This window comes from Larus michahellis, chromosome 2 (assembly GCF_964199755.1).
Source record: "Larus michahellis chromosome 2, bLarMic1.1, whole genome shotgun sequence".
Taxonomy (NCBI): Eukaryota; Metazoa; Chordata; class Aves; order Charadriiformes; family Laridae; genus Larus; species Larus michahellis.
This window is the reverse complement of record NC_133897.1, coordinates 41,645,421-41,660,133: the sequence shown is the minus strand read 5'-3', so window position 1 is coordinate 41,660,133 and position 14,713 is coordinate 41,645,421. Positions and strand designations below refer to the sequence as shown.

The 14,713-nt window shown below is 37.6% G+C and overlaps 1 protein-coding gene across 6 annotated transcripts in view; it reads left to right on the top strand.

The window, feature by feature from the left end:
• Positions 1-13,616, top strand: part of ZNF385D (zinc finger protein 385D) — a 438,606-nt gene extending 424,990 nt beyond the window's left edge. For all 6 annotated transcript variants that reach the window (XM_074575015.1, XM_074575014.1, XM_074575017.1 and 3 more), the window contains 4 exons: positions 2,331-2,564; positions 4,534-4,712; positions 6,064-6,165; positions 10,316-13,616. In XM_074575015.1, the coding sequence (XP_074431116.1) occupies positions 2,331-2,564; positions 4,534-4,712; positions 6,064-6,165; positions 10,316-10,549 (749 nt within the window). In that variant the 3' untranslated portion in view covers positions 10,550-13,616. The remainder of the gene's footprint in view (positions 1-2,330; positions 2,565-4,533; positions 4,713-6,063; positions 6,166-10,315) is intronic.
• The last annotated feature ends 1,097 nt before the right edge of the window (positions 13,617-14,713 follow it).

The following is a 14,713-nucleotide window of genomic DNA, read 5'->3' as shown; positions in this document are numbered from 1 at the left end:
ATTCACATGACAAACTCTGTTTTCTTGGTTCTATGAATAATAATTCTTAAAAATCCTCTGGGAGAATATGTAAAAACATTACAAAATATGCAATGTATAGAAATTAATAGGGCTTGAAGAGTACTATTCTCACTGACCGAAAGGGGATCATACCAGGGTTGCTCCTGCAGATATTTCTTTCAAGTCCTGAAGTAGGCAGTGTTTCCAGATCTTTGTAGGTAGGCTATTCTCAGCCTTTACAAGCTTTAATATTAGAAAGAATTTCCTCATGTCTAATCTTAAGTCTCTCTTGATGTAATCCAATAGCCCTTGTTCTATTAGGAGGGATCAGGGAGAAGAGTTTATTCTCTTATTTTTAGCTGCCTTCTACAGATATGAAAAATGTTGTCAGTGTTTACCCTCCATCTTCCACATTCCCAGTCCATGTTTTCTAAACCTCTAATTTGTTTTGTCTTCCTCCCTCGCAACCCCTCTCTTTTTGGTTTGCATTTGTATTACTGCTGGATTAACAACAAAGCAAGTAATTGTTTATTTTTGACATTGAAGTCCCCACGTTGGACACAGGGCCTTTAGTGCTGATTAGAGGAGAAAAAAATACTTCATCAGTCTTTCACTTTGCACTTTCAATATAGCGGGGACCTTTTTCATAACACAATGATGTAAAGGGTCTGTCTTCATCTTGTTATCCGCTACTGAAAGCTTTTTTTGAAAAAACAAACGAACCAACCAACCCAAAATCAATCAATCAATCAAACAAACAAACAAAAAACCCAAAAGCAGTAGTGGGGATATTCTTCATCCTCTTTTAATAGACCAGATTAATTCTACTGAGTGTGGATTCCTACAGTTACCTTTACTGAAAAACATCTAATTTTCTAGACTGTTTCTCCAATGCATTAAAATTGTTTTGGATCGTGTCGCCCAGTGTGTTTGCACTTGCTCCCAGTTTGCTATTGTCTTCTAAGTTTTAAGGCATGCTCATCATTAATGAGGTTGCTGAACAGTATTAATCTGAAACACACCTCTGGAGCATCAGTTGGTCGTGTCCCTCCTGCATCACAGCACATACTGAGATCTAGAAAGAATTTTTATTTTGCCTATTCTAGTAGATGGCAATGAATAAAGCACAGTACAGGTAGAGCACCACTAACACCGAGGGAGGTATGAAGCCAAAATGAGCTGTCTGTTTTAGAAAGCACCCAAATCCAGGAGTATCTCAGAAAAGTAACTCAGATTTCTTACCAGGGAAGCTGCTACTCAGTAGGGCTTAATATGATAAAATACACCACTGCAAAGGCAGAAAAGCTCCTGTCTTTTCTCTCCTTCTGCAGTCCCTTGCCTGCCATCTTCTCCACTGGCTCAGTGCTGCATCTTACTGTCCTCTAAACTACCAAATGATACTGCCGTATCCAAATGTCAGGTATATATTATTCAAACCACAATGAATACCAATTTGTTGGTATTCATGAGAAACAATGAGAAACACTGTGAAACACTGCGTATTTTCTTTCTCTTGGATTTGAAAACTACAGAAAAAGCGTAAGTTCTTAGATGCAAGCACTAGGTTTCAAAACAGATTTAGGTGTATAACATGCTTAGTTTTTCCAAACGTACCACTGTTACGCAGAACAGAAATCTTAATTAGTGTTTGTGTAGGTCTCAGATATAGAATGTTGTATATTTAATTACTACTATTAGTATGTATTGTTAGTATGCAATAATGGATAATAATAATGCATGGATAAATGTATACTGTGTATTAATAATTACCTTAATTCATTTAATATTAGTTTTGGCTAATATCAAGTGACCTATCAATTTAACGTTCTATTTTGTCAGATATCAAGAACATACAATTGTTTTCATTTTGGTTTTATTAGTACAGAATGTTAAAACTTTAGCTTGGCTACTCAATCAGCGTAAGTATTTTGTGGTCCTATGGCACTTTATGAATCTGAAGTGCTGCGTATAAATTTTAACTGCCTATTGTACTGGTAATTTACGCGACCTCTTTTAGTGGATTATCTTTCAGTTGTACAGTACAGTCTTAATGACCTGTCTTTTCAGTTTATGAATTCTGTATTTATGGGGTGTTAGCAGAATGCAGGAGACAGAATATGTGGCATTTCGCTACATGGGAGTGCTGTATTTTGTAACCACACAAAATAAAACGAATAAGGTCAGATTGAGTTCATTACCATTAGTCAGACCATCACCAGCACTATCTGGCTCACTGTGCGGTTTCAGCATTAGGAGGCAAACAAGCAAATGCCAAAGGTCACAACCTTTTTTTTTTTCTGTTTCTTTCCATCTCCCCTCTTTGCCCACAGACGTTACCACAGGGACACCAGCAATATCAACGACGACAACCGTGGAAATCCGGAAGAGCAGTGTTATGACAACTGAGATCACCTCTAAAGTGGAGAAAATCCCCACGACAGCCACTAGCAGCACCACATGCCCTTCCGTTGAGACTGAGGAAGAAAAAGCAAAAAGACTGCTGTACTGTTCACTATGCAAAGTCGCTGTCAACTCTGCCTCGCAGCTGGAGGCGCACAACAGTGGTGAGATGCAGCAGTGCTTGCTTCCCTCCTTTTTTTTCCCTTCTGTCTCAAGAGCTCTGCAATTATCTTCCCCTGAATAGCTTAGATCTCTTGCAGCAGGGGACAAAGAGGTGGCAGAAAACTGGCAATTACATGGAATTCATTAACTATTAAAGAATAAAAATGACAGGCAAAGAGGCTTTCATAAAGGGGGAAGAAAGGAATTTTATTGCGTGGAAGTTACCCATTTTCTTACATTTTAGCTTTTGCAGCTTCCAGACCTTATAGAGCTAAAAGACAGCTCATGCTTCATTACCTTTGGTGTTCAGAGTTTGCATACTTTTGTTTGTGCCAGCTAGCAAACCGAGTATGAATGCCATCAGTTTTGTTTGAAATCTAACAAATTAAGGCTGTAAAAAGGGAGCATCAGTCAGTCAGAGTTCAATGATGAGAGTTAGAATTCTTAGCTTCATATTGTGTGTTAATAACTTGTTAAAATCATGTATATTTTTCCTTTGTTTTCACCAAATGATAGCAACTGCTGCTTGAGAGTTGAACGGGTAATTGCTTACCTCCATCTTTCTTAATTTTGAAACCTTTTCTTGTTATTAGAGCTAGTAGCGTCGATAAGTTCCAGTAGTAGAAAGCCATCATTCACAGTCACTATTTTAAGCATCTTATTGATTGGCTTTGTGGTAAGCAGGGTTAAAAGATCTTGGGATTTAATACAGTGGCAATGACCACCTATAACAGTCCTACAGAAACACTCCTGACTTTGCATGTCAGGGGTTACCTGCCAGGAGGGTAAACTGAGTTAGGACACAGGCAGAGAACCTTAGGTTTGAAACATCAAGACAGTGATGACATACCTGCCGCAGGATGATCAATGCTTTTAAGATGCAATAAAAAAAGAAATAACTTTGGCATGTCTGTAAAATCCACTTAAATTAAAAAGGAAATGATAATTTGTTGGTATTTACGAGAATCAGTTTTGAATGCTGTGTTTGCTGTAGGCCAGATCTTCAAATGGTGAAAATTCAAGTTCATAAATCTGTACCCATTTAACCCTTTTAAGTTCATATGAGGGTTAGGCTCTAAACATTTTTCTAATGAAGATGAGAGCCAAAACATTATTCTGAACATTTAAATATAGCCCTACAAGTGTTTGCTGTCTATGCTGATAAACTGCGTGTGTGCTCACATGCATGCAAGCTTGTAAAAGTGTACATGTGGATGCGTACAACAATTATCAGCGGAACACTATTTCTGTACACGGTAGTAGTCCGTTATCATCAAAGACTACCTGCACGGAAGTCAACAGTGTAAGAAATCGTTCGGTCTGAATAAAGGTAAAGCAACAGGACACTATTGTTTTCTATCCAATCTTTATTTTAATAAAAAATGCCAGGGCATTTTTATGACATGTATCTTTCTCACACTTTTTTTTCCTAGTTTCTCTAGTTTCTCTCGAGGCCATTAAGGATCCATAAGGATCCATTGCTGCCAGGAACCTCTGCCCCTTTTTGATTTGGTGACTAATTAGTCAATTGCAGATTTAAGTGTAAGCTATCTAATGCATACTGTTTATCAATCCATTCAGGAGGACTACAAATCAAACCAAACTACATCTTTAATAGCTAAATTACTCTTCCTTTGCAACTACAATTCAGGTCTTATTAGCAGCAGGAGTTAATGAGAAAAGTCACACCCGTTTAACTTCACATCAGGATACCTGATTGTGCCACTACTTACTGGTGTGGCTGCTTTGTTCTAGTGCATTACCTACAGATATCTAATTTAATAATTAAATATCAGATGTGAAATACTGTTACATTGGTATGAATCTGATACAGAGAAACACAGGCATATTCCAAGATAGCACGTGGCACCACACTGAGGTTCATGTGATTTTCTTTTAAAAAGAAAATAAAACAATGAATGCAACCAAATTGCCAAAGTTGTTTCTCTTTCCCATTTCTGATGTCTCCAGGGACTAAGCACAAAACTATGCTGGAAGCTCGGAATGGAAGTGGAACCATAAAAGCCTTTCCCCGGGCAGGCGTAAAAGGCAAAGGACCTGTGAATAAAGGAAACACAGGCCTTCAGAACAAAACATTTCACTGTGAAATATGTGATGTGCACGTAAACTCTGAGACACAACTGAAACAGGTACTCAGCTAGCTTGCAGAGTGTGAATCCTTGGCTGTTCTTTGTTTTCATGGTGATAAAGTACCAACATGACAATCAGCATGTGTCAGTCTAACAGTTCACATCCAAATGGAGCTTACAGATTTTGCCCTTTGTACTTGTCTTTCACGCTGTATGTTTTGGTTTGGGTACGATTTTCCCTTGCACAGAATATATTTTCTCAAAAGCTCTTAATTATATATATGGCTGAAAGAGTTATAGAAGCTGTAAACTGCAACGTGTTACAACTGTCTTTAGACTGCTATAATTTCCATGAGCTGATAAACCCTGCCATTTAGCGTGCTGCATGATATTTGCCTTGACAAAGATGTGGAGGTGGGTGCAGCCAGTATTTTCACAAAACACTGAATAACCTGCTTTGAAATGTCGGATGGAGAGGATTTGTAATTTTTTTTTTTTATCAGTGTTAGTCTGTAACTGAGAAGCTTGACCTCTAAATTGCAATTACGCTAAGTTATGTTCAGTCATTCTTCAGATGAACAAAACCTTTGTTCTGAAAAACACTTAGTTTAATTCCATAGGCCTTTTGGAATTAAATACTTGTTAAGCAACGTTGCAAAAATAAAGATAAATTCTGTAATGGACAATAGCAATACTTGTCTTCTGCTTTCAGGAAAAATAAATGTCCAGTTCTTTGTCTTTTTTTTGCGAGAGCTCTCTTGAGAATGAAAAGCAAAGTAAAAATATAGTTCTGAAAAAGGTCCCCTTACATCTAATACAGCAATAAAGTCTGTGTAGAAGGACTCTTGTAAAATCTCGTAGATTTTATGAAAAAGATAATGGATTTTGTGTTTGTTTTTTTTCACTGTCACTTAGTCTGATATGTAACCGTCTTTCAGCTGAAATCTTAAAAGGATGTGTAGGCTTCTTAGGGATTTAAACAATTTTGTGATCTTTTTTTTTTTCCCTCACCAAATAGGGGATGCTCTACTATCTAATGTTCTTCCAAAACTTTCTATCAACAGTGGATTGAATTTTATGGGTGCTTTATAGAGATAGGGAGGAATTTTTCAAAGGCTTCTATCTTTGACCTGATTCAGGTCTTGTTTAAGTTAACAAAGGTGACTATAGTGGAAGCAGAGTTGAACTGAGCGCTGTTGGAAATCACAGTCCCAATATGCGATGCACAAAGGATCATTCAAATTGGAATAGACCTTATTCCCATTTGTTATTGAATTAGTCAAAGTAATGCTGTTGTGGAGAGCCGTAACCTTCAGTATTGGAGCAACCTTGTGTAAAGCAGAACCTGAAACGATCTATTAAGGAAATTTCACTAATTTTTTTTTTTTCCCTTCCATATGTATTTTAACAGCACATAAGCAGTAGAAGGCACAAAGACAGAGCTGCTGGGAAGCCACCTAAACCTAAATACAGCCCATACAACAAACTCCAAAAGGGAACACATCCTCTAGGGGTAAGACAATCACCTTTTTATTTTACTTTTATTTTAACCCTGCTGGGTAGGGTTTTCAGAAAATGTGAGTGGAAAAACATTTAAAATGAGAGGAACGGTGCAAGCCATGGGAGTATACAAGCGTCTGAATGAGCCCATGGAAGCCTACAAGGGACTTTTTATATACTTTGATGGGTGTGGACTACAACTCATGGGTCCTCGTTTTTTGTAGCTACTCTCAATAACCTTAGAAAAGAAGCTTGTTTCAAAGGTCATTAGAGAGCAACAGACGAAAGAAACATACAGATGTCAAACAGGATTTTTCCAGGTTTCACCAAGGACGATAGTGATGAAATGACTAAATAAAACTCTATAAAACATAAAACCTTTATTCTATCCTTATTTAGAAAATTATTCAGATAACAATTGAAACAATTAAAAAAATCCATCTCTCATTTCATTCCACTCAGTTTCAGGATGTTCTGGTCACATTTTCGACTGCCAGCATAAACTATCTGAGAGATAGTTGTTACTAGCTTCAAAAGCTGAGAAAAAGGTTTGCTTTTTAATAAAAAACCCTGCTAGGATCCTGCCATTAGTTAAAAAACAGCTTAAATTGGGGGTGGGATAGCAAAACATCCGACATTTATCTCCATCAGATAAACCGCATGATTGTTTCATGTGCCATGGTGTTTTGTAAGGGTTTATAGATGTTTTTTTCGGGGGGAGGATGTTGATTCATTGGCCTCATAGAGATTAGCCCCTTATTCCTTGACCATCTTCTCTCATGCGGGCAAAATACGGAGCTTTTTTCTTTGAAAACGAAGTTCTCTCTAAGTTCAGTTAAAGCTCTTTTTTTGTTGGGGCAGCCCTCATGAGTAGTATATTCATGCACAACTCAGTTGGGTAGGAGCTTTCCTAGATGTTGTAGCATAATGCATTACACCCTCCTGGTAGATCCACTAGTAGCGAAATAGGGTTTTTCAATAGTCTACCGGAGGACCAAGGTCTCCAATGCATATAAGCTATATTGAAAGGAATATAAAATATGTAATTAGGTAAGTAGAATATGGCATCACTAAAGCCTCTCTGACAGGATTATTATTCCTTTAGGAAATTCATTGTTTCCCAGGGGATGAAAATAACTATTACATTACTGTAGCTATGTGCGCAGTTCTCTATTTGCCAATTTACGTAATGGTGATTTCTGAGGACTCTAGCCAAGGATCAAGGCCATTTAGTTGCTGCATAGACAAATAAAGCCAATGTGTCCTTTTCCTGCTCCCTCATTCCCAATTGGTCACAATATACAAGTCAGGCCAGAGGTGAACAAAGAGATAAAGGGGATTTAAGAAGGAGAGACAGGGTTACCAATAAATGAGCAGATACCCATAGTAGAATGGAGGCTACACTGAGAAAGGATAAGAACAGTTCTCCATTTAGTCTTTTTGGTTTTGAATAGAAAAAATGCCAAAACTGCTGTCACTTGAAATGCAGAATGGCATAGCAACAAGCCAAAGGTTTGCTAATTTTACTTTGAATGTAAATGTTTTTGATGAGGTGTAGACTTGTTCTTTACTCTCTGTTAATTTTTCAAGTCATTTACTGTCCCTTAGTTTACTTCATTGGAAAGGAAACGAATAATGGCTACTCTTAATGTTGACCTGTGTGTTAATTAGTACTCGCAGAGAGGTTTGAAATGAAGGTGCAACATACTGTATATACTGAATATTACTAGTTTTGCAGCTACCTTGAAATCATAACCATGTTCATAAATTAAGTGAAAAGCTATCTAACTTCATTAAAGTTCCTGGTAACTCCAAGAATGGGAAGGTAGTCCTAGCCTTTTAATGTAAAGTCATGTATGATCTTTGTTCTTCATGACAAAACCTGTATAAGCATTACCAGGTTTTTTTTCTACAGAAGTTAGAAAAAGCACATCCTACATTTTCGTAGCTTTTCTAGAGCAAAAACTTTCCAATGCCGTGTTTTCAATATCATTTGTACCGCTTTGTCTAGTCTAGTTTCGCATGCTTCAGAGAAAGCTTTGTGAATGCCCACAATACTATTTCAGAGTTTAAGAAATCTTGTTATGTTGGGACTTACTTGATTCTTCCATAATCAACAAATGTCCCATATGTATAAAATACTGCACTGGAGAGAAAGAGGTTATCAGGCATCTGAGAATCCAAACTTTCTGCAATAAAATAGCACTTACGGAAAACATCCTTAACTGGGAATTCTAGACCACAATCAGAACCCTGTTGTTTTGGGCTGGGGAGTTTTTGTTCTTTGTACTCAGTACTTTTTTTTTTTTTTTTTTTTTTTTTTTAAGAGAGAGAGAGAGGGGTTTTTTCTTGTCTGTTCTAAACAGGGCTGAAAAAACTCAATTAAAAAATGTAAGGAAGGAAGAAAAAATCAAATGCTTGGCAAGGGAACAAAACAGCTTGGATCAATGGGTGTAAAACTGATCAAGGAAAAGATCAGATCATCGCTTTTCATAGGCACCGTGAGGAATTTTGTATATAGCATCCATTATGTCCTCTGTTAAGAGAATTACAGAACCTGGTCTCCTCTGAATATCTCTGCCAGAACTTTAAAAGACCTTGAGGCCAGCAGAGTTGCCAATGGGTATTAAGGGAAGTCAAAGTCCTGTGTCCATCTGGCTGGTAACAAAACAACAGATTCTTTGGAAAATGGTGATAGTGTAATGATGAAACTCGCTGATGGTTCATGCCAGACTACTCCTGTCGTTACTTTCTGACTATTCACTCACCAAGGTACTGTTGAGTGGAAACTATCAGACTGATATAGTGCAAGTTAATAATCTGAAAGCCCCTTTCAATTCAAGGATGAGAAATTGGGGTTCCCTGTGAATGAGAAGTGTCCGTACTTACACCAAGATTTACCACAGCATGGTACGTACGTTCACATTCCGCATATTCAATACCAAATATTCAGGTTTATGTTCTTTGCAAAGGGCCTCAGGTCATGCCATGACACAGACCCAATGAAAGTCCATCAGAGCCAATGGGAACTTTTCTTTATCAGTAGATGAGGTTTCTATTCTTACAGTTACAAAAGTTAATACAAAAGTATTCTTAGTTACAAAGCCAGAACAACAAAGGTATTCAGGCTCCTGGATTCTGATTAGAAACTTGAAATCCCATTGACATCTGCAGAAATCTATATAGACTACTCTGATGTTCATTTGTGTGCATGCCAAATGTAAATTCTCTTAAATAATAATGGACCTCTGTGAGTATTTTCAATCAGTCTGGGAAAAGCTTGAGTTTATTTTGGGGTTTTTTTGTAACTCTAACTGAGGAGTTTTTCAAATTCTATTTGGTAGTGCACAAGATTCACGATTTCAAGTTTTAAAGCAGAAGCCTCAATGACAGTAATAAAAATAACACGGTTTGGCACCATACTAAATGATATAGGCAAGAGTTTTTCATGACAACGTTTTAAAATATCTGCCATTTTTCACAGTCCTTGTAAGAATGAACAGTATCTTCGTAAAAAAAATTTGAAGACACATCAACATGGGCAGGACCCATAGAATTCACCATCTATTTGAACATATGAAACATTAGGAGAGTTTCATAACCAGTGCAAGATAAACACTGTTTATTTGCTTGTTATTAGAGGCAGGAGCTAATAAAGAGGAGCTAGCTGGAGATCTTAATTATAAGTAGAACTTGTATCCCAATGATAAAACCAAAAGTACCTTCTTAGCCAGACCAGGGAACGGGATGTGTTTTCATTCTGCTCTGGTCTCTATCATAAAGCTGTCCAGATGGAGGTCTTTTAATTGCTGGCTAATTCTTCTTTATTTAATTCTTGCAGGGTACATGCAGCTTTACTTTGGTGCAGATTGCCCAGCCCCTTTTTAGGTTTGCTTTGATTTCTAATCTCATCTTAAATTATGAGTCTCAGTGATAAGGCATGAACACTGAAACTCTTTGTCCCCAGCCAAATCCTGCTCACCCTTGTCCAACGTGCGAGATTGTATCTCCTGTTGCAAGCCTGCAGCGCATAGAGTCCGTAGCCACTACAAGGCCTCTCTTACTTGATTTTGCACTTATAATCTTAAGTCAAGCTCCCTGTCGTGTAGCTAATATGAACAAATTATGTCTCTCTGTTTGTTTGTTTTCTCTCTTCCCCACAGGTAAAATTAGTATTTTCAAAGGAACCTTCAAAGCCGATGGCTCCACGAATCTTACCAAATCCGCTAGCAGCTGCAGCAGCAGCTGCTGCTGTGGCTGTGAATTCCCCCTTCAGTCTTCGCACAGCCCCAGCAGCCACCCTTTTCCAGACTTCAGCACTTCCTCCAGCACTCCTACGACCAGCTCCAGGGCCTATACGGACCACCCATACTCCCGTGCTGTTTGCTCCTTACTGAACTCCAAACAGGAATTAATTGTACTGCAATAATTTTTCAAATCAAAACAAACAAACAAACAAAAAAAGAAAATCAAGAACATTGAACTATGCAGTGTTTATTTATAGTTTAAAGTATATATGAAGAGCCAGGACTTTTGATAGAGAACTGAACAAATTCTAAAAGGGGGAATGGGCAGTATTTTCTCCAGATGAGAACATTCCTCTTGAGTATTGATCGTTTTAGAACTGATCTCCAGCATTGACTTGTAGTGACATATAAAACTTACAAAGCCTTTTGACTGTGCTTTTTGGCACATATTTCCCTGCAATGTCTTTCCTGCTTTATGAAACAACTTACAAATTTGTCTAAAGGGCATTAACTGGTTCCAATGTACATAAAATACTTTATTCTGTAGATTAAAGAAGAATGAAAAAAAAAAGAAACACTGTGAATAGTAGTACCCTTACCAATCCTCCTGCCAAATCAGCAGTTACTGGGTATTTATCTGAACAAAAGTAGATACAATAGATGTCTTGTAAAACAGTAGTATTGTGTCTCTATCTATGCCACTAGGTTTCTAACTGAGTTGCAAAAGATAAAATGAAAAAATTATGTCACTTTGGTAAGTAGTCAAAAAACAATGACAAAAACGTGGAGCTGTTCCTGGTGAGAAAAATTGTTTTCCTCACCCGTAGAAGAATGGGCGTGAAGATAATCTATGGTTAGGGCAAAGTAAATGATAAAGACGATTTAGTGGGGAAAAAAAAGATAATCCAGATGCTGTACACAGAATAGGTCAAACATATTTAGCTGAGAACGTATGTGTACAGTGTGTGTATATTCAAAAGGTGTAATACATACAGGATAGATCAATGTTTAAGGCATGCCAGTGGACAGCAAAAAATACACTCTTGTCGTGAAACAGGCCTGACACTTTAGTGTTGAGCAGAGGGAAGACACAAATGGGTTACGCGTAGTCATAACTAGCAAATGAAAAGCAGGAGAGAAATCCTGGCCTCATTTAAGTCAGTGTAAGGTTCCTTCTGACTGCAGTGTAGCCAGAATTTCATCCCAAGATCGGCACATATTCTTTTTATATCACACCAGTGGGAGTGTCTGTAGATACAGGTAACATTTTTTGCAATAGGCTTAGTCTTAGAAACAGATTTATTCTCTTGTTTTATTTCCTACTGATGTGATATAAAATGTCTTAAATACCTATAAAAGGTAAAGAGCAACACATGAGATATGTATTACGAGATAACTGCACATTGTGGGTTCGGAACAAATACAACCTTTAGGATCTGAAGGGACCCTTGAATTCTGTAGCTGACCTTTATGGACAGCTTAAAGCCTTATATATTTACTGTGAGGCTTAAAGGGGTTGACTGTGTCCCTTTAAAGTAAGATTTATCAGGGGTATATATAGATATATTGTATATATGTTAGAGTAAGAAAAATAACTTATAAACAGAAAATCTACTATATAATTATATAACCATTGAGTTTCACATGTGGGTCATTAAGTGGTAAGTAACAAACAGCAGAGAAAAAAAATAGACGTCTTGAATCTGATTCTTGCTGCCTGCTTTTTCCCATAGGGAGCTGAAAAGTATCTATTAATATTATGGAGTGCGCTGCTGAGTCACATGCGACCACTCTGATGTGTAGCTAAGTGAAATGCCTTCCATACATTTAGGAGGAATAAAATTTAAAAACATAATTTAAGTTTAGATGGGGAAATGATTTGGAAGATTTTATTAAAAGGTAGTAATGGAAAATATTGACCATGTGGTTGCTATATAATACTGCCTGTGGTTAATATGGACAGATGGGATATACAGAGGATGGGAATATACAGCACTTTTGACTTGCAGTTCATCAGTGAGCCTTCCATATACATTGGTATTTGCCATTTTTTAAACCTCTCTGCATTTAGATTTTATATTAAAAAAATATAAAAAGAGAGAAAGAAGAGGTTCCATGGATGTCTGTGTCCAAAGAATTCCAAAGAGATGCATTTATTTATCTAGAGATATTAAGATAAGTTCTATATTATGTATTTGTATTTCATCCAGTTTATTTGCAAACGTTTGTGCCTTGAAATGAAATGGGCTTTTGGTTATATTTAATTCACTCCTATGTAGCCATGAAAAAGACGAGATGGTGATTTCAGGGCTGGTTATTAGCTGGATTGCTTTGGCCCAATTTCCAAAACAAGAAGAGTATGAGTAAGTTCCTGAAGCCAAGTTTAGGCACCTAAATAACTAGGGGCTGACATTTAAAAGGGCTCCCTACTCTACAGCTCCCAGTAAAGAGGCAGTAAACAGGCCAGCCTTCAAAACCTGCACCTAACACTCAATTTAGAAAATGTTTCCTTTTATTTGGGTACATAAATATAGTGTAGTAAGGTTCAACTCCTCTTTGCAAAATCTTGGCCTTGGTCTTTTAAGCCTGCTTTCAGCCTCCCATCTTTTTGCAGAAGTTGTAGTGCCATTGCCAGCTGTGGTCAGATTCCTCCTGCAATAGGGCACCAGTTTTCAAGCTGTGCTGCATGAACCACCATTTATCTCCAGAGCCTTTTGTAATAGCCTGTGTAAGTAAGCACTCGCTAAATGAGCGAAGGAGGACTGGCGTTTTGGGGAGGGAGAAGGTCTGAGCAGGCAATCTTTTCCCCATGAAAAACACGCAGATGGGAAAAGGGGAGAGCCATAAATATCCTGTAGGCTCTCATGCACAGCCTTCTGGTGCACGGACACCTACTGTACATCCTGCCGTGTTGTTGTGATGCCGTCAAAATTGACAGGCTGATCCTTGTCAAAATGTGGCCTGTGGCATGTATGGAGGCACAGTACTAAGGGCAGAGTTAATACAAATTTTGCTAGAAATAAAGAGAGTGTCATTCCAACTACTTACATCAGCTAATTTGCAATGACACCTTCAGTTTTCTTGGACCTCTTTTGTCACAGTGCTCTATGGAACAAGTTTTTGTTCACACAAGTCTCTTTTAAATTTCAGCTGTAAACAACAAACTCAATTCTTTTTATGTCTCTTACTCACTACCTAATAAAGGATAAAGCCTAAATGTTAGAACGTATAGTGGATTTTCTGTGCCTTGCTGTTCCACCCCGTCTTGGTCAGTAACAAGTCAACGTACCCGGGATGTCAGCGCAAGAGTTTTATATATATATATATATCAAGGAAAATACTGGCACAGCAATCTGATGGGGCAAGGGGAGCTTCCAGTCAAGGGTATGCCCACAGCAGCTGACAAAGGAGCTAGCAAATAGAAGACACTTTACACCTACTTGTCAATACATCCAATATGGAGAGCACCATAAAAGAAAAATGTGTCATCATATTTCATATTACAGTAACACTCCAGGGCCAAGAGGAAGCCTAAAGCACAAGGAAACAGATCATTTCATCGAAGACAGAGTCACTCATTGGAATAACAGTGTGAAATCAGCCTGCAGGGAAATGGCTGGGTATGAACTCGGAAAAACAAATAGGTTCAGGGATGTTTTCTTAAATTCTATACAAAGCGTTAAAGAATGACTATTCTGTTCTGACCCGAAGAGATGGTATTTTTGTGGGAGGGATATATATATATATATTTATATTTTTACGCTATCTGCATTTTTCCAACTATCTCTGGCTTCAAACCTTTGTTCCGAAGGATCATCGTTGCTCTGAACCATGAAATCAGTTACCTTTTTGAAAGCTGCTGTAAAAGCTGATGTGAGAGGTCAGTAAGCAAATGGTATAAATATGATGATCTAAAATGAACTGGAAGAACAAAAAAATGAACTGGCCATGTCAAGGAATATTGTATTTGAAAAGTATACATCTTTATTTTAAGATAAATTAAAGTTATATAAAATTAAGAATAGCTAAATAAAGTTAAATATAACTAGAAGAACTACATCTGTCATTTTAGTACTGGAATGTTACAATTGGCTCTGTATTTTAAAAGATGAAGACTTTTTAGGTGCTGAATCAATGCAAGGATGCTATGGGTAAATTTAAGGTCTCACACTCATTATCTTCCAGTTATACGAGGAATACCGTAGCTGAATGGACCTGCCCGTAGTCACTTCTGTTCTAATCCCCAAAGATACAGTAGAGTTTTGGCCTGATATTCCATGAAAGCTGAAATCACGCTTCTTAGGAGCCCCCGCT